Genomic DNA, 27,964 nt, shown 5'->3' on the forward strand with positions numbered 1-27,964 from the left:
AGTGCTGACCTGCAGTGGAATAGTCCTGACCTGCAGTTGAATAGTCTTGACCTGCAGTTGAATAGTCCTGACCTGCAGTGGAATAGTCCTGACCTGCAGTGGAATAGTCCTGACCTGCAGTTGAATAGTCCTGACCTGCAGTGGAATAGTGCTGACCTGCAGTTGAATAGTCCTGACCTGCAGTTGAATAGTCCTGACCTGCAGTGGAATAGTCCTGACCTGCAGTGGAATAGTCCTGACCTGCAGTGGAATAGTCCTGACCTGCAGTTGAATAGTCCTGACCTGCAGTTGAATAGTCCTGACCTGCAGTTGAATAGTCCTGACCTGCAGTTGAATAGTCCTGACCTGCAGTTGAATAGTCCTGACCTGCAGTGGAATAGTCCTGACCTGCAGTTGAATAGTCCTGACCTGCAGTTGAATAGTCCTGACCTGCAGTTGAATAGTCCTGACCTGCAGTGGAATAGTCCTGACCTGCAGTGGAATAGTCCTGACCTGCAGTTGAATAGTCCTGACCTGCAGTTGAATAGTCCTGACCTGCAGTTGAATAGTCCTGACCTGCAGTGGAATAGTCCTGACCTGCAGTTGAATAGTCCTGACCTGCAGTTGAATAGTCCTGACCTGCAGTTGAATAGTCCTGACCTGCAGTTGAATAGTCCTGACCTGCAGTTGAATAGTCCTGACCTGCAGTGAATAGTCCTGACCTGCAGTTGAATAGCCCTGACCTGCAGTTGAATAGTCCTGACCTGCAGTTGAATAGTCCTGACCTGCAGTTGAATAGTCCTGACCTGCAGTGGAATAGTCCTGACCTGCAGTGGAATAGTCCTGACCTGCAGTGGAATAGTCCTGACCTGCAGTGGAATAGTCCTGACCTGCAGTGGAATAGTCCTGACCTGCAGTTGAATAGTCCTGACCTGCAGTGGAATAGTCCTGACCTGCAGTGGAATAGTCCTGACCTGCAGTGGAATAGTCCTGACCTGCAGTTGAATAGTCCTGACCTGCAGTTGAATAGTCCTGACCTGCAGTGGAATAGTCCTGACCTGCAGTTGAATAGTCCTGACCTGCAGTTGAATAGTCCTGACCTGCAGTTGAATAGTCCTGACCTGCAGTGGAATAGTCCTGACCTGCAGTGGAATAGTCCTGTCCTGCAGTTGAATAGTCCTGACCTGCAGTGGAATAGTCCTGACCTGCAGTTGAATAGTCCTGACCTGCAGTGGAATAGTCCTGACCTGCAGTTGAATAGTCCTGACCTGCAGTTGAATAGTCCTGACCTGCAGTTGAATAGTCCTGACCTGCAGTGGAATAGTCCTGACCTGCAGTTGAATAGTCCTGACCTGCAGTTGAATAGTCCTGACCTGCAGTTGAATAGTCCTGACCTGCAGTTAAATAGTCCTGACCTGCAGTGGAATAGTCCTGACATGCAGTTGAATAGTCCTGACCTGCAGTTGAATAGTCCTGACCTGCAGTTGAATAGTCCTGACCTGCAGTTGAATAGTCCTGACCTGCAGTTGAATAGTCCTGACCTGCAGTTGAATAGTCCTGACCTGCAGTGGAATAGTCCTGACCTGCAGTGGAATAGTCCTGACCTGCAGTTGAATAGTCCTGACCTGCAGTGGAATAGTCCTGACCTGCAGTTGAATAGTCCTGACCTGCAGTGGAATAGTCCTGACCTGCAGTGGAATAGTCCTGACCTGCAGTGGAATAGTCCTGACCTGCAGTGGAATAGTCCTGACCTGCAGTTGAATAGTCCTGACCTGCAGTGGAATAGTCCTGACCTGCAGTTGAATAGTCCTGACCTGCAGTTGAATAGTCCTGACCTGCAGTGGAATAGTCCTGACCTGCAGTGGAATAGTCCTGACCTGCAGTGGAATAGTCCTGACCTGCAGTTGAATAGTCCTGACCTGCAGTTGAATAGTCCTGACCTGCAGTGGAATAGTCCTGACCTGCAGTTGAATAGTCCTGACCTGCAGTTGAATAGTCCTGACCTGCAGTGGAATAGTCCTGACCTGCAGTTGAATAGTCCTGACCTGCAGTTGAATAGTCCTGACCTGCAGTTGAATAGTCCTGACCTGCAGTGGAATAGTCCTGACCTGCAGTTGAATAGTCCTGACCTGCAGATACATGATGGCGCCGACAGAGATGGCAGCGTCGCGACTAGCTCTTAAGCAACTCTGCAGTATTTTGTTTGTTTATGTACTATTATTTACGTTATTAGCTCAGGAATTGTTTGTTTTGTGTCATTACATACAGCCGGGAAGAACTATTGGATATTAGAGCAACGGTAATTCACCAGAACTTCCAGCATTACGACCAGGATTACGACTTCCCTGGAGCGGATCCTTTGTTTGCTCTCCCAAAACAACGCTGGCGGAGGAGAGGTACTCAAGGCAGTCTTCTGGTCCGATTTAGGAAGCCTGCACACCACCCACCGCTCCCGAGTATTTTACTTGCTAATGTCCAATCGCTGGATAATAAAGTTGATGAGCTCAAGGCGAGAGTTGCTTTTCAGAGGGACACCAGGGATTGTAACATGCTCAGCTTCACGGAAACATGGCCCTCTTGAGATATACTGTCTGACTCTGTAAAGCCAGTTGGGTTCTCAGTACATCGCACCGACAGGAACAAACATCTCTCCGGGAAGCAGAAGGGTGGAGGGATATGTTTTATGATTAACGTCTTATGGTGTAACTGTGATAGCATACAGGAACTCAAGTTCTTCTGTTCAACCGAACTAGAATATCTCACAATCAAATGCCGACCGTACTATCTCCCGAGAGAATTTTCATCAATTATAGCCACAGCGGTCTATATCCCCCCAAGCGGATACCACGACGGCCCTCAAAGAACTTCACTGGACTTTATGCAAACTGGTAACCACATATCCTGAGGCTGCATTTATTGTAGCTGGGGATATTACCAAACAAATTTGAGGAAAAGACTCCCAAAAATCTATCAACATATTGATAGCTGTACTCGCCCTGCTACAACCCTCGACCGTTGCTATACTACCTTCCAGAATGCATATAAGGCCCTCCCCCGCCCATTTGGCAAATCGGACCACGATTCCACCTTGCTCCTCCCCTATAGGCAGAAACACAAACAGGAAGCACCCGTGGTGAGGACCATTCAATGCTGGTCTGGCCAATCGGAATCTATGCTTCAAGATTGTTTTGATCACGCGTACTTGGATATGTTCAGAGCAGCTTCAGATAAAAATATTGACACATATACTGATACGGTGAATGAGTTAATCAGGAAGTGTATAGGAGATGTTGTACCCACTGTGACTATTAAAACCTACCCCAACCAAAAACCATGGATAGATGGGAATATTCGCGCAAAACTGAAAGCGCGAACCACCGCATTTAAACAGGGCAAGAAGACTGGGAATATAGAAGAATACCCTAGACCAACTTCAATTTGCTTACCGCCCCAATAGATCCACAGACGATGCAATTGCCACCACACTGCACACTGCCCTGTCCCATCTGGACAAGAGGCATACCTATGTAAGAATGCTGTTCATTGACTATAGCTCAACATTCAACACCATAGTACCCTCCAAGCTAATCATCAAGCTCAAGGCCCTGCGTCTGAACCCCGCCTTGTGCAACTGGGTCCTGGACTTCCTGACGGGTCGCCCCCAGGTGGTGAAGGTAAATAACAGCACCTCCTCTTCGCTGATCCTCAACACTGGGACCCCACAAGGGTGTGTGCTCAGCCCCCTCCTGTACTCCCTGTTCACCCATGACTGCGTAGCCAAGCATGCCTCCAACTCAATCATCAAGTTTGCAGACGAAACAACAGTAGTTGGCTTGATTACCAACAACGATGAGACAGCCTACAGGGAGGAGGTGAGGGCTCTGGGAGTGTGGTACCAGGAAAATAAGCTCTCACTCAACGTCAACAAAACAAAGGAGATGATCGTGGACTTCAGGAAACAGCAGAGAGATCACCCCCCTATCCACATCGAAGGGACCGCAGCGGAGAAGGTGGAAAACTTCAAGCTCCTCGGCATACACATCACTGACAAACGGAAATAGTCCACCCTCACAGACAGTGTGGTGAAGAAGGCGCAATAGCGCCTCTTCAACCTCAGGAGGCTAAAGAAATTTGGCTTAACACCTAAAACCCTCACAAAATTTTACAGATGCACAATTGAAAGCATCCTGTCAGGCTGTATCACCGCCTGGTACGGCAACTGAACCGCCCACAAACGCAACGCTCACCAGAGGGTGGTGCAGTCTGCCCAACGTATTACCGGGGGCAAACTTCCCGCCCTCCTGGACACCTACAGCACGCAATTCCATAGGAAGACCAAAAAGATCATCAAGGACATCAACCACCCGAGCCACGGCCTGTTCACCCCGCTATCATCCAGAAGGCGAGGTCAGTACAGGTGCATCAAAGCTGGGACCGAGAGACTGAAAAACAGCTTCTATCTCAAGGCCATCAGACTGTTAAACAGCCATCACTAGCACATCAGAGGCTGCTGCCTTTAGACATAGATTAGGAATCACTGGACACTTTTAGAAATGGATCACTAGCCACTTTAATAATGTTCCGTGTCTAGTATTACTCATCTCATATGTATAAACTGCACTCCACTCTATTCTACGGTATCTTAGTCACTTTTAAATTGTGTTTACATATTGCATCACCCATTTCATATGTATATACTGTATTGTATTCTATACTACACCACTGACTGTTAAACAGCCATCTCCAGCACACCAGAGGCTGCTGCCTATAGACATAGATTAGGAATCACTGGCCACTTTAAGGAAATGAAACACTAGCCACTTTAATAATGTCTCCGTATCTTGCCTTACTCATCTCATATTTGTAAACTGTACTCTATACTATCTTTGTCACTGTAGTTGTGTGTAAATATTGCATCACCCATCTCATATGTATATACTGTACTCTGTACTATGCCACTGTATCTTAGTCTAATGCCACTCTGACATATATGTATATATATTCTTAATCCATTCTTTACTTAGATGTACGTGTATTTTGGATATATGTTGTGAAATTGTTAGATTACTTGTTAGATATTACTGCACTGTCGGAGCTAGAAGCACAAGCATTTCGCTACACCCGCAATAACATCTGTTAAATACGTGTATGTGACCAATACAATGTGATTTGATTGGATGTGTAGTAAGATAGGCTGCAGCTGCAGCACCCTCCAATAGGAGGTCTATCCCTGTGAGGGATCTAGGGGGTTAGGAACACACACACAGATGGTAAAGATTTCCTCTGCTAAGGAAATACACTAGGAACACATGTGGTGTGTGTGTGTGTGTGTGTGTGTGTGTGTGTGTGTGTGTGTGTGTGTGTGTGTGTGGTAGCAGGGAGCCTAGCAGCCAGTAACAGAAAGGTTGGTGGTTTGAATACCCACGCTGACAAGGTGAAAAATCTGTTGATGTGCCCTTTAGAAAGACACTTAACCCTAATGAGCCCCAGGGGTGGAGAATAACAATAAGTTCATACCTTGATTACATTGAGACATACAGTCTGTGAATACATGAACAGATTCTCTGAATTAAACTCGTTTTCACCCTCAACATTCTCTATATCTATATACAGTATACTGAACAAAAATGTAAACGCAACATGTAAAGTGTTGGTTCCATGTTTCATGAGCTGAAATAAAAGATCCCAGAAATGTCCCATACACACAAAAAGCTTATTTCTATACAAAAGTGAGCATTCATCCACCTGACAGGTGTGGCATATCAAGAAGCTGATTAAACAGCATGATCATTACACAGGTGCATTTAAGAATGATGAAGACCACTGTGTTCTTGCGGACCTTCAATGCTGAAGACATGTTTTGGTACCCTTCCCCAGATCTGTGCCTCGACACAATCCTTTCTCAGAGCTCTACAGACAATTCCTTCGACCTCATGGCTTGGTTTTGCTCTGACATCCACTGTCAACTGTGGGACCTTATATAGACAGGTGTGTGCCTTTCCAAATCATGTCCAATCAATTGAATTTACCACAGGTGGACTCTAATCAAGTTGTAGAAACATCTCGAGGAGGATCAATGTAAACAGGATGCACCTGAGCTCAATTTCGAGTCTCATAGCAAAGGGTCTGAATACTTATGTAAATAAGGTATTTCTGTTTTTATAAATTTTAAAAAGTTCTCAAAACTTGTTTTTGCTTCGTCATTATGGGGTATTGTGTGTAGATTGATGAGAAATTAATTGTATTTAATCAATTTTAGAATAAGGCTGTAGTGTAACAAAATGTGGAAAACGGGAAGGGGTCTGAACACCTTCCGAATGCACTCATAATTTAAGAACCTGAGGCATACTGCAATGACTATCAAACTACACTACACACTGACACACACATGTATACACACATGCAGTCAAATGCACATGCCCACAGAGAAGCTAATAGCAGACCAAATAAATGGCTGTATGGACAGACATATTAGCAGCCAGCGCTCTGGACACAAGATGTTAGGTCACATCATTCATCTTAACATCCTGAAACCTACATCATTATTATAATGTTATGCATATTCATGATGCCCAGTCCACATGGGTTTATAACACACTGTATATGCTTTATCCAAATAAAATGGACCACTCAGAGGGTAGACACGGTGAATCAGGGAGAGGACAGACCCCTGAACGTGTGTGTTTGTGGTGTGTGTGTGTGTTTGTGTGTGTATGAGGTGCAGCGGAATGTAGAAAAGGGATTTTTTTGGCTGGGTCAAAGAGGAGGATTAATCCCAGAGAAACAAGATCTGTACAGTACAACCAAAACACACACTGTAAACTGAAGAACTCACTGGATGTGGAAAAGATATATAGCCACTGTCAGGAACAGCTCAATAGTGATACTTAGAATATGTTTCTGCATGAAATCCCTCGGTTGTTAGAGGGGAATAGACTAGGAAAGGGAGGAGGAGAGGAGGGGGGAGAAGAGGGGGGAGTAAGGAAAGGAGACATGAGAGGAAAGGAAAGGGGCGGTTGTAGCAGGGAGGAGAGAAGAGGGCAGCTGAGAGGAGAGGATGTAGCAGGGAAGTGGGGTGGAGGGAAGAATGGGAGTCCGACTCAGACAGTCACGACAGCCCAGTTAAACTAAACCCCAGATTATAACAGCTCTGGTTTAATCCCTCACTGGAGAAAAGACCAAGCATCATCCCTCTATCCCTTTATCATCATTCTTCTCCTTCTTCTTCTTCCTCACCATTATTAATTCTCTCCTCTCCCATCTTCTCTCCTCCTCTCCTATCTTCTCTTCTCCTCTCCTCTCCCATCTTCTCTTCTCCTCTCCCATCTTCTCCTATCTTCTCTTCTTCTCTCCCATATTCTCTTCTTCTCTCCTCTCCTATCTTCTCCTCTCTTCTCCTCTCCCATCTTCTCTTCTCCTCTCTTCTCCCATATTCTCCTCTCCTCTCTTATCCTATCTTCTCTTCTCCTCACTTATCCCATCTTCTCTTCTCCTCTCTTATCACATCTTCTCTTCTCCTCTCTTATCCCATCTTCTCTTTTCCTCTCCCATCATCTCTTCTCCTCTTTTCTCCTCTCCTATCTTCTCTTCTCCTCTCTTATCACATCTTCTCTTCTTCTCTCTTATCCCATCTTCTCTTCTCCTCTCTTATCCTATCTTCTCTTCTCCTCTATTATCCCATCTTCTCTTTTCCTCTCTTATCTCATCTTCTCTTCTCCTCTCCTCTCCCATCATCTCTTCTCCTCTCCTCTCTTATCCCATATTCTGCTCTCCTCTCTTATCCCATCTTCTCTTCTCTTATCCTATCTTCTATTCTCCTCTCTTATCCCATCTTCTCTTCTCCTCTCTTATCCCATCTTCTCTTCTCCTCTCTTATCACATCTCCTCTTCTCCGCTCCTCTCTTCTCCTCTCCCATCATCTCTTCTCCTCTTTTCTCCTCTCCCATCTTCTCTTCTCCTATCTTCTCTTCTACTCTCTTATCCAATATTCTCGTCTCCTCTCTTATCCCATCTTCTCCTCTCCTCTCTTATCCCATCTTCTCCTCTCCTCTCCTCTCCTCTCCTCTCCTCTCCTCTCCTCTCCTCTCCTCTCCTCTCCTCTCCTCTCCTCTCCTCTCCTCTCCTCTCCTCTCCTCTCCTCTCCTCTCCTCTCCCTCTCCTCTCCTCTCCTCTCCTCTCCTCTCCTCTCCTCTCCTCTCCTCTCCTCTCCTCTCCTCTCCTCTCCTCTCCTCTCCTCTCCTCTCCTGTGTGATGTTATTACTAAGGCATGGGAGCTCGGTGTAGCAGTTATTCTGAGAGCTCAGAGCCACATACTAGATGAATAATAGAGTGACAATAAGAGTGAGGTAGTTAACTTATAAAAACACAATCTGTGGACTTTACTTCAAACAGAACTGTTCAATTTGGCATTTCCACTTACTAGTAAATGTCATTATCGTAGGTGTTACGGCTTTCGTTTATTCTCTTGTTCTTTTGGATTTTGGTATTCATTCTTATTAAAATATATTATGGATACGTACCACGCTGCATTTTGGTCCTCCTCTCCTTCCACCAACGAAAGCCGTTACAGTAGGATTATTTATAGGACTCTATTATAGTATCTATGAAATCTATTACAGGATTCTTTCTCGCCTCCTGTCGCCTAAGATGGTGTCTCAAAGTTCACACTAGCACACTGTTTAGTATGCATGGCTTAGGTGTATGCATGGCGGGTGCATCACTTCATACTAAGTAGTGTGAGATCACATCACTGGGATTGAGTTTCTATCTTAAACCTTTTGGCCATGACCCCTGATTGATTCTTCATGGTTCTTGGCCTGTGTGTGTGTGTGTGTGTGTGTGTGTGTGTGTGTGTGTGTGTGTGTGTGTGTGTGTGTGTGCGTGCGTGCGTGCGTGCGTGCGTGCGTGCGTGCGTGCGTGCGTGCGTGCGTGCGTGCGTGCGTGCGTGCATGCGTGTGTGTGTGCGTGTGTGTGGCCTTGTCTAGACATGGAGTCCATTCTGTTCCCATCCTGTCCAGGATCCAGTTACAGCATGTGTCCTCATTGTTTGTTTCCAGGGAAAACCGCTCACATAACTGAACATGCACCAAGTCAGTTCACTAGGCTACAGTCTTAGAAAAAAAGGTTATATTTATCGTTAAAAGGTCTCTTTGGCTGTCTCCATAGGAGAACCCTTCTAGGTAGAACCCTTTCAGTTCCATGTAGAACCCTTTACACAGAGGGTTCTACCTGGAACCAAAAAGGGTTCTACCTGGAACCAAAAAGGGTTCTACCTGGAACCAAAAAGGGTTCTCTTATGGGGACAGCCGAAGAACCCTTTTGGAACCCTTTTTTTAAGAGTGTACTTTTTCTACTCCCTCTCAATTCAATTCAATAAAATTTCAGTTCAATTCAAAGGGATTTACTGGCATGAGAAACATATGTTTACATTGCCAAAGCACATCTTCTCTCTCTGTGTTCTCACTCTCTGTTCTCTCTCTGTTCACTCTGTTCTCACTCTCTGTTCTCACTCTGCTCTCTCTCTGCTCTCTCTCTGTTCTCTCTCTCTCTGTTCTCTCTCTCTGTTCTCTCTCTCTGTATTCTCACTCTCTGTTCTCTCTCTGTGTTCTCTCTCTCTCTGTGTTCTCACTCTCTGTTCTCTCTCTGTTCTCACTCTGCTCTCTCTCTGTTCTCTCTCTCTGTTCTCTCTCTCTGTTCTCACTCTCTGTTCTCTCTCTGTTCTCACTCTCTGTTCACTCTCTGTTCTCACTCTCTGTTCTCACTCTGCTCTCTCTCTGTTCTCTCTCTCTGTTCTCTCTCTCTGTTCTCTCTCTCTGTTCTCTCTCTCTGTTCTCACTCTCTGTTCTCACTCTCTGTTCTCTCTCTGTTCTCTCTCTCTGTTCTTCTCTCTGTTCTCTCTCTGTTCTTCTCTCTGTTCACTCTCTCTGTTCTCTCTCTCTGCTCTCTCTCTGATCTCTCTCTGTTCTCTCTCTCTGTTCACGCTCTCTGTTCTCTCTCTCTGTTCTCTCTCTCTGTTCACTCTCTCTGTTCTCTCTCTCTGTTTCGGGGGCCATGGTTGAGTGTGTGTGTGTGTTGGTGTGTGCATACGTTTGTGGTTGTGTGTGTACATACCAGTGTGTTCTCTGTCTCCTTGACGAAAAAGGCCTCTCCGTTCTCCCCCAGCTTCATTTGTAGACTCACAGGCTCTCCATTGATCTCTATGTCCACCTGAGACACAGATGACACCAACCATCACTATACCTTTCAATCTCACTCCATCCCTCTCTCTCTTTCCTCTGCTCTGCTCTGCCCTCCATCCCTCTCTCTCTTTCCTCTGCTCTACCCTCCATCCCTCTCTCTCTTTCCTCTGCTCTGCCCTCCATCCCTCTCTCTCTTTCCTCTGCTCTGCCCTCCATCCCTCTCTCTCTTTCCTCTGCTCTACCCTCCATCCCTCTCTCTCTTTCCTCTGCGCTACCCTCCATCCCTCTCTCTCTTTCCTCTGCGCTACCCTCCATCCCTCTCTCTCTTTCCTCTGCTCTACCCTCCATCCCTCTCTCTCTTTCCTCTGCTCTACCCTCCATCCCTCTCTCTCTTTCCTCTGCTCTACCCTCCATCCCTCTCTCTCTTTCCTCTGCTCTGCCCTCCATCCCTCTCTCTCTTTCCTCTGCTCTGCCCTCCATCCCTCTCTCTCTTTCCTCTGCTCTGCCCTCCATCTCTCTCTCTCTTTCCTCTGCTCTGCCCTCCATCCCTCTCTCTCTTTCCTCTGCTCTGCCCTCCATCCCTCTCTCTCTTTCCTCTGCTCTGCCCTCCATCCCTCTCTCTCTTTCCTCTGCTCTGCCCTCCATCCCTCTCTCTCTTTCCTCTGCTCTGCCCTCCATCCCTCTCTCTCTTTCCTCTGCTCTGCCCTCCATCTCTCTCTCTCTTTCCTCTGCTCTACCCTCCATCTCTCTCTTTCCTCTGCTCTACTCTCTATCTCTCTCTCTCTTTCCTCTGCTCTACCCTCCATCCCTCTCTCTCTTTCCTCTGCGCTACCCTCCATCCCTCTCTCTCTTTCCTCTGCTCTGCCCTCCATCCCTCTCTCTCTTTCCTCTGCTCTGCCCTCCATCCCTCTCTCTCTTTCCTCTGCTCTGCCCTCCATCCCTCTCTCTCTTTCCTCTGCTCTGCCCTCCATCCCTCTCTCTCTTTCCTCTGCTCTGCCCTCCATCTCTCTCTTTCCTCTGCTCTACTCTCTATCTCTCTCTCTTTCCTCTGCTCTGCCCTCCATCTCTCTCTCTCTTTCCTCTGCTCTACCCTCCATCTCTCTCTTTCCTCTGCTCTACTCTCTATCTCTCTCTCTTTCCTCTGCTCTACTCTCTATCTCTCTCTCTTTCCTCTGCTCTGCCCTCCATCCCTCTCTCTCTTTCCTCTGCTCTACCCTCCATCCCTCTCTCTCTTTCCTCTGCTCTACCCTCCATCTCTCTCTCTTTGCTTTACCCTCCATCTCTCTTTGTATTCGTACCACGCTGTCTCCATCTCTCTCTCTTTCCTCTGCTCTACCCTCCACCTCTCTCTCTTTCTTCTGCTCTACCCTCCATCTGTCTCTCTTTCCTCTGCTCTGCTCTACCCTCCATCTCTCTTTGTATTCGTACCACGCTGTCTCCATCTCTCCAATCTACCATCATCTCTGTCTCTCCCACCAGCTCTCCCATCCACCCCTTTCCATTTTTCTCTCTTCTATCTACAATAAATATTTCTCTCAGCAACTCTCATTGTCCATTTTGTCTGTGTCAGCTCAGGTCAAGGACAGCTACAGGTATACGTGGCAGAAAAATGAATGATTCATTTATCTCTCTCCCTTCATCCCCTTTTCTCCCTCTCTTTCTGTGTGGTAATTTCCATATAAACTGAGCCAGGATGAGCCTCCCTCCTTCCTGTACTGTAAGCACCCTCTTCTACCCAATGCCCTCTGCCCCAGTGCTCCTTTACCCAGACCCCCCCACAGCCTCCCTGTGTCCTCTCACCACTTTCTCACGGGAGCGCAGCACGCCCATCTTGCCGAAGCGAACGTGGAAGGGCGAGCACTGGAGGGTGCCGTCAGGCTGACGCACCACGATGACATCGATGCAGCCCGACAGGGTGGCCGGGTTCAGGCCCCGGTACAGCTCCTTCACCTGCACAAACACCTGGCCTGCCAACTGGCCCACGTAGTTCATGGTCTGAGACTGTGGGGGTTAGAGGGTGGAGGGGAGAGGGATGAGGGGAGAGAGTTGGGGAGAGGGATGAGGGGAGGGTGGAGGGGAGGGTGGAGGGGAGAGGGGAGAGGGGAGAGGGATGTGGTGATGGGAGGGGGAAAGGAGGGAGAAAGAGAGAGAGAAAGACACTAAATATTTAATTTCCCAAACGCTTGCGAGGCAATCTGATGATGACTCTTGATGATCCTGTGGAGTGATGAGGGCGTGGTCATATCAATAGAATCTAGATGACATTACCACACACCAGAGTGATGTTATTGCCTGGATGGATCAGCCGGGATATCTCTCTGACTCTCTAACTGTGATTAACATTCCTCTCTGACTGCCTGTCCTCAATCCCCGCACATCACGTCTTTTTACTCATACATTTGTCACATAGTGCTGAACAGCAACCAACCGAGCCTCCAAAGCCCCACTGCTCTGTGCAGCAGAAACAAAGGAATAGGGCTGGAGACACTAGACACTGATGCACACACACACACACAGACACAGACACATGCACGAACACGCTTGGTGCCAAGTGCCCTCTGCTGCGCTGACATCTGAATGGGGATGAATCTGCATGCCATGCCAGTCTCTCAGTCACAGAGAAGGCAGCACCACTAACACCTTCTGACTAGAACCAACAGAGCCCAGAGGAGGGAGAGGAAACCATTTCACTGGAAGCAGAATGTGAACAAATTTAGGATTCAGACCTAACTATTCACTAACAGTGCAAAAGACAGAGACAAAATGTGCACTATCCTGTATTGCAAAAGTCTTAAAAAGTCTTAACCACACCTACAATTATTTGGGTAAAATCTCCCATTGACTATGCATGATTTACGTGAGTCAGCAGTTTTCGAGATAGGATTTGGCCCTAACAATGCAAAACAGTGAGAGGGAGAAGAAGGCTTGCTTTGTTGGCTGTAAACTCTCCTCTTGATATCCCCCTGTTTCTGCTGAGTCAGAGACACACACATACACACACATGTGCCTAGAGGACAGATGGCTTAATAGCCTGCGGACAGGATGTCAGTTCTCCTGACTCATGATCGTTATTTCTTACCCCCCGTCAGTTACCAGGTTCAGAGAGGACTATCTACTGGAATGTACTGACATATTCACCCATCAGTTACCAGGTTCAGAGAGGACTATCTACTGGAATGTACTGACATATTCACCCATCAGTTACCAGGTTCAGAGAGGACTATCTACTGGAATGTACTGACATATTCACCCATCAGTTACCAGGTTCAGAGAGGACTATCTACTGGAATGTACTGACATATTCACCCATCAGTTACCAGGTTCAGAGAGGACTATCTACTGGAATGTACTGACATATTCACCCATCAGTTACCAGGTTCAGAGAGGACTATCTACTGGAATGTACTGACATATTCACCCATCAGTTACCAGGTTCAGAGAGGACTACCTACTGGAATGTACTGACATATTCACCCATCAGTTACCAGGTTCAGAGAGGACTATCTACTGGAATGTACTGACATATTCACCCATCAGTTACCAGGTTCAGAGAGGACTATCTACTGGAATGTACTGACATATTCACCCATCAGTTAGCAGGTTCAGAGAGGACTATCTACTGGAATGTACTGACATATTCAACCATCAGTTACCAGGTTCAGAGAGGACTATCTACTGGAATGTACTGACATATTCACCCATCAGTTACCAGGTTCAGAGAGGACTATCTACTGGAATGTACTGACATATTCACCCATCAGTTACCAGGTTCAGAGAGGACTATCTACTGGAATGTACTGACATATTCACCCATCAGTTACCAGGTTCAGAGAGGACTATCTACTGGAATGTACTGACATATTCACCCATCAGTTACCAGGTTCAGAGAGGACTATCTACTAGAATGTACTGACATATTCACCCAGCAGTTACCAGGTTCAGAGAGGACTATCTACTAGAATGTACTGACATATTCACCCATCAGTTACCAGGTTCAGAGAGGACTATCTACTGGAATGTACTGACATATTCACCCATCAGTTACCAGGTTCAGAGAGGACTATCTACTAGAATGTACTGACATATTCACCCATCAGTTACCAGGTTCAGAGAGGACTATCTACTGGAATGTACTGACATATTCACCCATCAGTTACCAGGTTCAGAGAGGACTATCTACTAGAATGTACTGACATATTCACCCAGCAGTTACCAGGTTCAGAGAGGACTATCTACTGGAATGTACTGACATATTCGCCCGTCAGTTACCAGGTTCAGAGAGGACTATCTACTGGAATGTACTGACATATTCACCCATCAGTTACCAGGTTCAGAGAGGACTATCTACTGGAATGTACTGACATATTCACCCATCAGTTACCAGGTTCAGAGAAGACTATCTACTGGAATGTACTGACATATTCACCCATCAGTTACCAGGTTCAGAGAGGACTATCTACTGGAATGTACTGACATATTCACCCATCAGTTACCAGGTTCAGAGAGGACTATCTACTGGAATGTACTGACATATTCACCCATCAGTTACCAGGTTCAGAGAGGACTATCTACTGGAATGTACTGACATATTCACCCATCAGTTACCAGGTTCAGAGAGGACTATCTACTGGAATGTACTGACATATTCACCCATCAGTTACCAGGTTCAGAGAAGACTATCTACTGGAATGTACTGACATATTCACCCATCAGTTACCAGGTTCAGAGAGGACTATCTACTGGAATGTACTGACATATTCACCCATCAGTTACCAGGTTCAGAGAGGACTATCTACTGGAATGTACGGACATATTCACCCATCAGTTACCAGGTTCAGAGAGGACTATCTACTGGAATGTACTGACATATTCACCCATCAGTTACCAGGTTCAGAGAGGACTATCTACTGGAATGTACTGACATATTCACCCATCAGTTACCAGGTTCAGAGAGGACTATCTACTGGAATGTACTGACATATTCACCCATCAGTTACCAGGTTCAGAGAGGACTATCTACTGGAATGTACTGACATATTCAACCATCAGTTACCAGGTTCAGAGAGGACTATCTACTGGAATGTACTGACATATTCACCCATCAGTTACCAGGTTCAGAGAGGACTATCTACTAGAATGTACTGACATATTCACCCATCAGTTACCAGGTTCAGAGAGGACTATCTACTGGAATGTACTGACATATTCACCCATCAGTTACCAGGTTCAGAGAGGACTATCTACTGGAATGTACTGACATATTCACCCATCAGTTACCAGGTTCAGAGAGGACTATCTACTGGAATGTACTGACATATTCACCCATCAGTTACCAGGTTCAGAGAGGACTATCTACTGGAATGTACTGACATATTCACCCATCAGTTACCAGGTTCAGAGAGGACTATCTACTGGAATGTACTGACATATTCACCCATCAGTTACCAGGTTCAGAGAGGACTATCTACTGGAATGTACTGACATATTCACCCATCAGTTACCAGGTTCAGAGAGGACTATCTACTGGAATGTACTGACATATTCACCCGTCAGTTACCAGGTTCAGAGAGGACTATCTACTGGAATGTACTGACATATTCACCCGTCAGTTACCAGGTTCAGAGAGGACTATCTACTGGAATGTACTGACATATTCACCCATCAGTTACCAGGTTCAGAGAGGACTATCTACTGGAATGTACTGACATATTCACCCATCAGTTACCAGGTTCAGAGAAGACTATCTACTGGAATGTACTGACATATTCACCCATCAGTTACCAGGTTCAGAGAGGACTATCTACTGGAATGTACTGACATATTCACCCATCAGTTACCAGGTTCAGAGAGGACTATCTACTGGAATGTACTGACATATTCACCCATCAGTTACCAGGTTCAGAGAGGACTATCTACTGGAATGTACTGACATATTCACCCATCAGTTACCAGGTTCAGAGAGGACTATCTACTGGAATGTACTGACATATTCACCCATCAGTTACCAGGTTCAGAGAAGACTATCTACTGGAATGTACTGACATATTCACCCATCAGTTACCAGGTTCAGAGAGGACTATCTACTGGAATGTACTGACATATTCACCCATCAGTTACCAGGTTCAGAGAGGACTATCTACTGGAATGTACGGACATATTCACCCATCAGTTACCAGGTTCAGAGAGGACTATCTACTGGAATGTACTGACATATTCACCCATCAGTTACCAGGTTCAGAGAGGACTATCTACTGGAATGTACTGACATATTCACCCATCAGTTACCAGGTTCAGAGAGGACTATCTACTGGAATGTACTGACATATTCACCCATCAGTTACCAGGTTCAGAGAGGATATCTACTGGAATGTACTGACATATTCACCCATCAGTTACTAGGTTCAGAGAGGGCTATCTACTGGAATGTACTGACATATTCACCCATCAGTTACCAGGTTCAGAGAGGACTATCTACTGGAATGTACTGACATATTCACCCATCAGTTAGCAGGTTCAGAGAGGACTATCTACTGGAATGTACTGACATATTCACCCATCAGTTACCAGGTTCAGAGAAGACTATCTACTGGAATGTACTGACATATTCACCCATCAGTTACCAGGTTCAGAGAAGACTATCTACTGGAATGTACTGACATATTCACCCATCAGTTACCAGGTTCAGAGAGGACTATCTACTGGAATGTACTGACATATTCACCCATCAGTTACCAGGTTCAGAGAGGACTATCTACTGGAATGTACTGACATATTCACCCATCAGTTACCAGGTTCAGAGAGGGCTATCTACTGGAATGTACTGACATATTCACCCACTGAGAGACAGACCTACTGATCGTCTTCTCCATGCCTGGATACCTGATACTACTGTATATTAGGGCTGGGCGATATGACGATATATATCGTGTGACGATAGAGAAACGTCTATCGTTTCATATTATGCTTATCGTTTATTTCGTTGGGCAGCAAATCGTACTCTTTCATTTGAACGACGCTTTGCGTTCTTGCACATGTGCCGTGTGGAAGGAAATTTGCAACACAAACAAACATGGAAGAGAGTGAACGTGATACAGAGCACGGAGACACGGAGCTCGTACCTAAAAGAGGGGCAACTTCGGTCGCATGGACTTGGTTTGGGTATGAAAAGTCAGACACGGACCAGAAAACCGTCCACTGCAAAATATGCCGCAGGCCGGTCCCAACAACAGGCTCAAACACCACTAACCTCTTTTACCACCTACACAAGAATCACGTGAAACCGTACGGAGAGGGTCTACGGATGAGACCCAAAAAAGTACAGTTGGGTGCTCAAAACAAACCCCCGACTCAGACGTTGCAAGAGGCTTTTGCCCGCGGCACACCATATGGCAAAGAATCCCGAAGATGGAAGGAGATAACAGCTACCGTTACAACTTACATCTGCAAAGACATGGCCCCAATTTACACGGTGGAGAAACGGGGGGTTCGTGAGTTGGTGCTAACACTCGAGCCAAGGTACCTGTCACGTTCTGACCATAGTTCTTTTGTATTTTCTTTGTTTTAGTGTGGTCAGGGCGTGAGTTGGGGGGGTAATCTATGTTTTCTATTTCTGTGTTGGTTTTCTGTGTTTGGCCTGATATGGTTCTCAATCAGAGGCAGCTGTCAATCGTTGTCCCTGATTGGGAACCATATTTAGGTAGCCTGTTTTCTGTTGGGTTTTGTGGGTAGAACTGTTTCGGTTTTCACTTTGTTGTTTTTGTATTTTGAGTTATTCGCTTTCATTAAATAAGATGAACAATTACCACGCTGCGCATTGGTCCTCCGATCCTTCAAACTTCTCCTCCTCAGACGAGGAGGAAGACGACAGCCGTTACAGTACCAAATGCAAATTGATATGTGACACGTATTAATTCCAAAATAACATGCAAAACAGGCAAGCCCCCAAATATATATATTTAGACCTATATTTATTTTGTTTGCAACTATAGTTGAAGTGTTTTCTATTTACCTTTTTAAATTTTATACATTCATATTTTATATTTTGTTACATGCTTAATTGAAAATTTGCACAGATTCTAAATCAAATAAATAATCAAATATGTGTAAGTACCTTTTATTTGTTGAGTATAATTCAACATGTAATAAGAAATAGACCTTTACATGTGGTCATTACATAAAAACTATTTATTCATTGAATTTACAGAAAATGTGCTATATCGTGATATGTATCGTTATCAGGATATGAAATGACCTATATCGAGATATGGCCATATCTCCCAGCCCTACTGTATATGTTCAAGGAGGAACAGAACATAGAAAATATTGAGGTAAAGTATGGATGTTTGAATCTATGAATCCTGTTTTTCATGTTGTTGTCATTTTCAGATGTATTTTCTCATATTGTATTCCCTTCTGATAATAACCAGTTTAATCTTTGCACTTGATTACACAGTACATACCTGACTAACATACTTAAACAGTATGCAAACAATGGAAGCATAAAGTCTCTCTCTCTCTCTCTTTCTTGCCCTCTCTCTCATCTAGCCCTACCTCTCTCCTCATGCCCCACCCCTGTCTCCCTCTCTCTCCTCATGCCCCACCTTTCTCTCCTCATGCTCCCTCTCTCTCTCCCTCTCTCTCCTCATGCCCCACCTCTCTCTCCTCATGCTCCACCTCTCTCTCCTCATGCTCCACCTCTCTCTCCTCATGCTCCACCTCTCTCTCCGTCTCTCTCCTCATGCCCCACCGCTCTCTCTCGTTCTCTCTCCTCATGCCCCACCTCTCTCTCTCCTCATGCCCCACCTCTCTCTCGTCATGCCCCACCTCTCTCTCTCGTTCTCTCTCCTCATGCCCCACCTCTCTCTCCGTCTCTCTCGTCATGCCCCACCTCTCTCTCCTTCTCTCTCGTCATACCACACCTCTCTCATTCTCTTTTGTCATGCCCCACCTCTCTCGTTCTCTCTTGTCATGCCCCACCTCTCTCTCGTTCTCTCTCCTAATGCCCCACCTCTCTCTCGTTCTCTCTCCTAATGCCCCACCTCTCTCTCGTTCTCTCTCCTAATGCCCCACCTCTCTCTCGTTCTCTCTCCTCATGCCCCACCTCTCTCTCTTGTCATGCCCCACCTGTCTCGTTCTCTCTTGTCATGCCCCACCTCTCTCTCGTTCTCTCTCCTCATGCCCCACCTCTCTCTCGTTCTCTCTCCTCATGCCCCACCTCTCTCTCTCGTCATGCCCCACCTCTCTCTCGTTCTCTCTCCTAATGCCCCACCTCTCTCTCGTTCTCTCTCGTCATGCCCCACCTCTCTCTCGTTCTCTCTCGTCATGCCCCACCTCTCTCTCGTTCTCTCTTGTCATGCCCCACCTCTCTCTCGTTCTCTCTTGTCATGCCCCACCTCTCTCTCGTTCTCTCTCCTAATGCCCCACCTCTCTCTCGTTCTCTCTCGTCATGCCCCACCTCTCTCGCGTTCTCTCTCGTCATGCCCCACCTCTCTCTCGTTCTCTCTCGTCATGCCCCACCTCTCTCTCGTTATCTCTTGTCATGCCCCACCTCTCTCTCTCGTTCTCTCTTGTCATGCCCCACCTCTCTCTCGTTCTCTCTCCTCATGCCCCACCTCTCTCTCGTTCTCTCTCCTCATGCCCCACCTCTCTCTCGTTCTCTCTTGTCATGCCCCACCTCTCTCTCCTCATGCCCCACCTCTCTCTTCTCATGCCCCACCTCTCTCTCCTCATGCCCCAACTCTCTCTTCTCATGCCCCACCTCTCTCTCCTCATGCCCCACCTCTCTCTTCTCATGCCCCACCTTTTCTCGTTCTCTCTTGTCATGCCCCACCTCTCTCTCGTTCTCTCTCGTCATGCCCCACCTCTCTCTCCTCATGCCCCACCTCTCTCTCCTCATACCCACCTCTCTCTTCTCATGCCCCACCTCTCTTTCCTCATGCCCCACCTCTCTCTCCCTCAATGTGACAACACTACAGAGCCGTGGCATTTCAGAACAATTACATAATTACCCCGCCCCCCACTGCCGCACTCCCGACACATTCTGCCATCCCCACTAATACAAACACAAGGCCACGTGTTAAAGGAACTCATTCAGATGAAAAGTTTCCTCCACTCCCCCCTCAAGGACATAAACCTGCTTCCTGGTTTACAACCAATCACAAGATACTCACAATATAGGCCCATGGTTAGGGTTAATAAAAGAAAACTACACAAACCCTAGATCAGGCGTAACTTAATCCTACTCCACAATGTAAGACACGTGTCACAGTAGTACCATTACATCCTAGGGACACTCAGATTAGAGGTGAGGTGTCCATTCACTGACAGCCAGGTCGGGGAGAAAGGCAACCTTTAATACAGTCACTCCTTTCATAGGATTAGTCAGTAACTGCGTTAACTGTACCTAGTTGATAGTCTATTCTCACCTAACAGACACCACACACACGCACTGGAGCATGCACACACACACATAAACATACACACACACGGGAGCATGCACACACACATCAACATACACACACACACACACACGGGAGCATGCACACACACATCAACATACACACACACACATCAACATACACACACACGGGAGCTTGCACACACACATCAACATACACACACACACACACACACACACACACACACGGGAGCATGCACACACACATCAACATACACACACACACATCAACATACACACACATGCACACACACATCAACATACACACACACATAAACATACACACACATGCACACACACACATCAACATACACACACATGCACACACACATAAACATACAAACACATGCACACACACATAGACATACACACACATGCACACACACATCAACATACACACACATGCACACACACATCAACATACACACACACATAAACATACACACACATGCACACACACACATAAACATACACACACATGCACACACACACATCAACATACACACACATGCACACACACATAAACATACAAACACATGCACACACACATAGACATACACACACATGCACACACACACCAACATTCCCATTGGCTGAGGATCTTATTCATATACTAGAAGTAGACACACACCGGTTGAATCAACATTGTTTCCACGTCATTTAAATGAAATGATGTAGAACCAACTTGGAATAGATGTTGAATTGATGACTGCCCAGTGGGTTATGACATAGCGATCCCACACAAAGCTATCTGACTGACAGTCAAGGCTGCCAAATGAATGGGCAGTGAGAACACATTCAGGTGGCCACATTTGTCCAACACGGGTCCTCATCAACGGCATGTATTCCAAATATGTTTCAGATATATTTTCAATATATGCAACTGGAATAACTGTTAGCTATGCTGATGCATAACACACCCACTGTTCTGCAGCAGCAGACCAGGACGACCTGACATAAACTGCTGTTCAAACATGAATCTTCCACATTCTGACCAGTTCACAACGCCTAAATAACGACTTTGTGAAAACGAGCTATTGTTGTGTTTATGTCCATAGCCTATTTCAGTCTCCATTGTATCATATGAATATAACTGTAATCTCAACATGCATTCCTTAGCATAATGCCTGACAATTGCTTGACAAAAACAAACTAGGCTAATCACAATCCAGGCAGAGATGATCTGAGTGCTGCTATCTGTTGATAAGAAATTATAGACCACAGAAATATTAAGAATATCATATTGATAGATAGCCTAAAATTCACAAACATATTCATACATACATTATTGACGATGAATTGTCACTTCAGGGTCTTGTCGTCATACAAATACCTTCGGTTGTATAGGTAAAGCTGTTTTTCTTATTCCTATTCACTATTACATTGTAATAGCGAACAGAACCTTTCCCGACATTTGATCTGCGGTTTGGCGGTATGTTAAAGCGCTGAGATGATAATCCTGTCACTGAAGAGAGAAAAAACACCCTACACTCACTCCGCTGGTGACATATCACGTTATACACCCTCACCAGGACCAATGAGAGACCAGACCACCCATAACAGTGAGAAGAGTACAACTGCAGCACGCAATTCGGGGTGTCCCTGCATGTGGGCTTTCCTGCATCTGCAGGAACCCGTCTTTATATTTCTATTGTCAATCTTTAAACTATGACTCCAGTACATAGGCGGAAGGCAGGGGCGCTCCACTACAGTGGATGGCGGTAATGCATCATAACTGCAGATAAACCCTACATAAAAACATAGCAAGTTAGCTAGTTAGCAACGAGTGGCGGGGAGGACAAGTAGACAGCGTGTCTTTCATCCCCCGCCTGTCTGGCAGTTTATTCCCGCAGGCGGGAGCGACACCGTGTGTTAGCTAACTACGGTCCGCTGTACTAGCGGGGGGCGACCGGTAGACTGTCCATCGCCCCCGCCTGACGGGCATTGTTTTCCCGCAGTTCTGTTAACGATAGTGGGGGCAGGTGTTCGGCAGGCGGGGGCGAAGCACACCGGTGTCAATCTCACGAGCTAGTTTAGAGGACTATAGGCCCCAGCCGTGTTTGCAAACATTGCCGCACGAGGGCGATGCGCGCAAATTGGTGACAGAACAAGGAGTTGTTGTAGAAAAAGCCTGCTGCTTTTGAACGCATTTCACACTACTTTTGTATTATAATTAGATGTTAAGGCTCGTATGAATGTCCTGCTTAATGTTTGTGTCATCATCGCAAATCAACTGCATTATACATAAAAAAAAAAACACTTCAACTTCAACCAGTAAAATGGTTATTTGGCTAGCTTTTGCTACAGCCTATAGTAGGCGGTGTCGATAAAACTCAGATAATACTTTATGCAGGAATGCCCCGACTGGCGGACTGCAGTTGCACACTATCAATAGCAGTAGCAGCCCACCCGCTGGTTACAAAGTAAAACATTTACTGACCAGTGTGGCTTTTAAAGCTGCAATATGTACATTTTTGGAAGACCCACCCAACCAAATTCACATCGAAATATGAGTTATGGATCTGTCACTCATTGAAAGCAAGTCCAAGAAGCGAAAATATCTGTTCTATGTGCACTATTTCTATGCTTTCCGTTCTTAAGTTTTGTTTTTGTATCTTTTACTTTCAGTTTTGTACACCAGCTTCAAACAGCTGAAAATACAATATTTTTGGTATTGCAAATACATTTCACAGCGGTTTAGATGGTACAATGATCTTCATTGCTTGTTTTGTCACATAAACTGAAATTAGGCAAACTATTAGAATTTTAGCAACCAGGAAATGCCAGACCGATTTCTCCATAGTGCACCTTTAAAGCTCAAAACATTTCACATATTCACATATTTTCAGAATGGTAGAGATGTGGTGATGGGGAGTCTCATAGACTAGAAATAACATACATGCAAATCCAAGACGTTCAAATTAGTATGATACAGTATGTTACATTTGATATGGTTACATAAGACAGGTTACTTAAAGGTCTTGCACAGTCATCCCTTTTCCCATGTGAAAATAGCCTTTGAATGACCAAAACATCATCCATAACATTTTTACTCTATTAAAATGCTCAGAATTGAAGAAATTGTACCTTCTCTCATCTCTAACTATCAGAAATCCTGAAAGAACAGACCAGTGGGACAGGGAGCTTATATCCATGAGTTCACCTTGACTGACAGCTCTTTTAAAACACCCTTGTGGTCTTTCCCAGGTAATAAGGTAAACAATGGGCCACATGTCATTGATGACCAGGTAAACAATGGGCCACATGTCATTGATGACCAGGTAAACAATGGGCCACATGTCATTGATGACCAGGTAAACAATGGGCCACATGTCATTGATGACCAGGTAAACAATGGGCCACATGTCATTCCGAGCCTAAATAGTAAATACAACTGTATTTCTATTGTTTTGTAACTAATTACAGAACACACTTCACTGATTCAGTTATTCACAAGAATTTGTCAAGCCTGATTGACCTTAGAAGCTTAGACATAAGGGAATGTACATTAAAATAAGTGTAAAATGTATTGGTGCTTCTGCATTAGCATTATACATGACAAAAATGTTCAGAATTGTATGTATTAGTCAGACATTTATTTGATTGTTTACAATAGGCCAGCATAGCCAAAATATTGATCAAAATGAACACCCATGAGAAATAAAGGCGAGACATAATTTAACATAAAAAAAATAATTAGAGCCATGAGCCTAATATAGGCAGGCACCCATCCGTCCTACAGTGTGCAGGACCCCATTGATTCTACAATTTGTAACACATCTTCCTGTCCGAATGCTTGAAAAAAACAACAACAAAGTAACAAAATGTGATATCATATGACGTAAAAGTGAATTACTTAGGCTTTAGGAAATGACACAAGCTACATCAACTGTAAGACAACAACACACACAATGGAATTGCAAAATATGTTTTTTAGGGGTAAATTACAAGTACTATATACACCGCAACTCCTTTTGTGAACAATATTCATTCGTGTCAGCTGTGTGCTGGCAGGTCCTAGACTCAACTTTGGGGGCTTAGGGATGGAAGAACAAAAACCATATAGTGACTATCAGGTGTGTTACAGAAATGATACCTTTCACAACAGTGGAGGCTGCTGATGGGAGGATGGCTCATAATAATGCGCTGGAACGGAGCAAATGGAATGGCATCAAACACATGGAAACCATGTGTTTGATGTATTTGAAACCATTCCAATAATTCCGCTCCAGTCATTACCACGAGCCTGTCCTCCCCAATTAAGGTGCCACCAACCTCCTGTGGTTCCTAAGTCAAAGCAGCCACAGTTACAGCCACAGTTACAGCCACAGTTACAGCCACAATTACAGCCACAGTTACAGCCACAGTTACAGCCACAATTACAGCCACAATTACAGCCACAATTTGTCAGATGTCTTAGTTCTTTGGAAAATAGTGTAACATTAAATTAACACTATGGCTTCTAGTTACAACACAGTGGGCTTTATATGGCATGCTGGTAGGTAGTCTGCTAGATACAAGACACAACACAGTGGAATTTTTCTGGCATGCTGGTAAGTAGTCTGCTAGCTACAAGACACAACACAGTGTAATTTATATAGCATGCTGGTAGGTAGTCTGCTAGCTACAAGACACAACACAGTGGGCTTTTTCTGGCATGCTGGTAAGTAGTCTGCTAGCTACAAGTCACAACACCGTGGGCTTTTTCTGGCATACTTGTAGGTAGTCTGCTAGCTACAAGTCACAACACAGTGTAATTTATATAGCATGCTGGTAGGTAGTCTGCTAGCTACAAGACACAACACAGATGATTAGGGGTTATTTATCAGTATCGTTATGCTTGAGCTATCTTACGGTTTGTAAAAAAGCCTTATGATGTGCACAAGTGATGACATTTTTAAGGTTTTATATATTTAATGTAGTTACGACTATAAGACTCTACCGTTGACATCAATCAATCAAATTTATTTATAAAGCCCTTTTTACATCCCCAGATGTCACAAAGTGCTATTCAGAAACCCAGCCTAAAACCCCAAGCAGCAAGCAATGCAGATGTAGAAGCCTGGAGGAGGGGACCAGTGACTTTATGATCGACTTCGTCAATCTACCAGCTACAGTCATTTCTCATACTTGGGTCAACCTGCTATGAGCTGGTTTCATCCAAATATCATCCAATTTGATGAAAAACATGATTTTCCCTGGCGGGGCCTTTAAGTCATAAACAAAAGTATGGTGGTTGGTCAGGGTGGATGGGTAGATGTATAACGCCACAAACATCTAGCAACCCAAAGGTTGTGTGTTCAAATCTCATCATGGACAACTTTAGCATTTTAACTAATTAGCTACTTTGCAACTACTTAGCATGTTAGCTAACCCTTCCCCTTACCTTAATAACTCCTATCCCTTTAACCTAACTCCTAACCTAGCTAATGTTATCCACCTAGCTAGCGTTAGCCACCTACCCACCTAGCTGACGTTAACAACAACAAATTGTAATTCATAACATATCATATGAAATGGATGATGGACCACCACTAATTAATAGATACCATACGAAACGCAACATATGATAATAAATGAAGTGTCCCGGATTTACATTTACTATGTTTCTTCTACCCCACTCAGCAGTGAAATTACACACACACACACACACACACACACACACACACACACACACACACACACACACACACACACACACACACACACACACACACACACACACACACACACACACTCTCTCTCTCTCTCTCTCTCTTGGCATACCACAGATTGATTTCTGCACATCCTGTCCAAATTCAGCAAGCTATTTGTTATTGCTCAAGAATTCCAAGAACAGCCCCAGAATTCCACTCATTATGATATTACAGAACGTTTTCCGCCCATTGCGTCCTGGAGTCACCCTGGGCGTCGTGAGGGCTGGGCTGCCAGAGGGAAAAATAGAAAGCTGCAGAGTGAGAACAGTATCTATTGCAGCATGTGACCACTGTTACAGAAGTAGTAGCAGAGGCCACTGTAGGAATGTTGTTTCTCCAGGAATTGGGGCCCAATGTAAACAGATAGCTCAGAGGAGGGCTGTGTGTGTGTGCCCCTCTTGCCAAATGCGTCCCTGTCTGTACAGACGTTCTGGGCACACACGCACACAGACACACGCGCACACACACACAGACACACAGACACACGCACACACGCACGCACACACGCACACACACACACACACACACACACACACACACACACACACACACACACACACACACACACACACACACACACACACACACACACACACACACACACACACACACACACACACACCCAGCCTCTTGACTCCTGATTTCACAACAGTTATTTCATTCACCTAGGTACATAAGCGGCCCATGGGACACGGCCTGGAACAGACAGTAATACTCATGTTCAGTGTTTCTAGGAACTATTAGACTGTTCAGTGTTTCTAGGAACTATTAGAATGTTCAGTGTTTCTAGGAACTATTAGAATGTTCAGTGATTATTGGTCACATACACATGGTTAGCAGATGTTAATGCGAGTGTAGAGAAATTGTTGTGCTTCTAGTTCCGACAGTGCAGTAATATCTAACAAGTAATCAAAAAATTCCCCAACAACTACCTTATACACACAAATCTAAATGGGTGGATGAGAATATGTACATGTAAGTATATAGATGAGCGATGGCCGAGCGGCATTGGCAAGATGTAATAGATGGTATAAAATACAGTATATACATATGAGATGAGTAATGTAAGCTATGTAAACATCATTAAAGTGGCATAGTTTAAAGTGACTAGTGATACATTTATTACATCCAATTTTTAATTATTAAAGTGGCTAGAGATTAAGTCAGTATGTTGGCAGCAGCCACTCAATGTTAGTGATGGCTGTTTAACAGTCTGATGGCCTTTAGATAGAAGCTGTTTTTCAGTCTCTCTGTCCCAGCTTTGATGCACCTGTACTGACCTCGCCTTCTGGATGATAGCGGGGTGAACAGGCAGTGTCTCGGGTGGTTGTTGTCCTTGATGATCTTTATGGCCTTCCTGTGACATCGGGTGGTGCAGGTGTCCTGGAGGGCAGGTAGTTTTCCCCCGGTGATGCGTTGTGCAGACCTCACTACCCTCTGGAGAGCCTTACGGTTGTGGGTGGAGCAGTTGCCATACCAGGCGGTGATACAGCCCGACAGGAAGCTCTCGATTGTGCATCTATAAAAGTTTGTGATTGTCTTTGGTGACAAGCCAAATTACTTCAGCCTCCTGAGGTTGAAGAGGCGCTGTTGCGCCTTCTTCACCACACTGTTTGGGGGTGGAACATTTCACTTTGTCTGTGATGTGTACACCG

The 27,964-nt window shown here is 45.2% G+C and overlaps 1 protein-coding gene across 1 annotated transcript in view; it reads right to left on the bottom strand.

Annotated features, from left to right (window-relative positions):
- Positions 1–22,062, bottom strand: part of LOC120060219 (phosphatidate phosphatase LPIN1-like) — a 47,752-nt gene extending 25,690 nt beyond the window's left edge. Inside the window, exons 1-3 of the mRNA XM_039009370.1 lie at positions 21,898–22,062; positions 11,958–12,158; positions 10,090–10,185 (exon numbers count right to left, since the gene is read on the bottom strand). Coding sequence (XP_038865298.1) covers positions 10,090–10,185; positions 11,958–12,149 — 288 coding nt within the window. The 5' untranslated portion in view covers positions 12,150–12,158; positions 21,898–22,062. The remainder of the gene's footprint in view (positions 1–10,089; positions 10,186–11,957; positions 12,159–21,897) is intronic.
- Between the last annotated feature and the right edge of the window lie 5,902 nt (positions 22,063–27,964).

This window comes from Salvelinus namaycush, chromosome 15, assembly GCF_016432855.1.
Source record: "Salvelinus namaycush isolate Seneca chromosome 15, SaNama_1.0, whole genome shotgun sequence".
In the NCBI taxonomy this organism is placed as follows: Eukaryota; Metazoa; Chordata; class Actinopteri; order Salmoniformes; family Salmonidae; genus Salvelinus; species Salvelinus namaycush.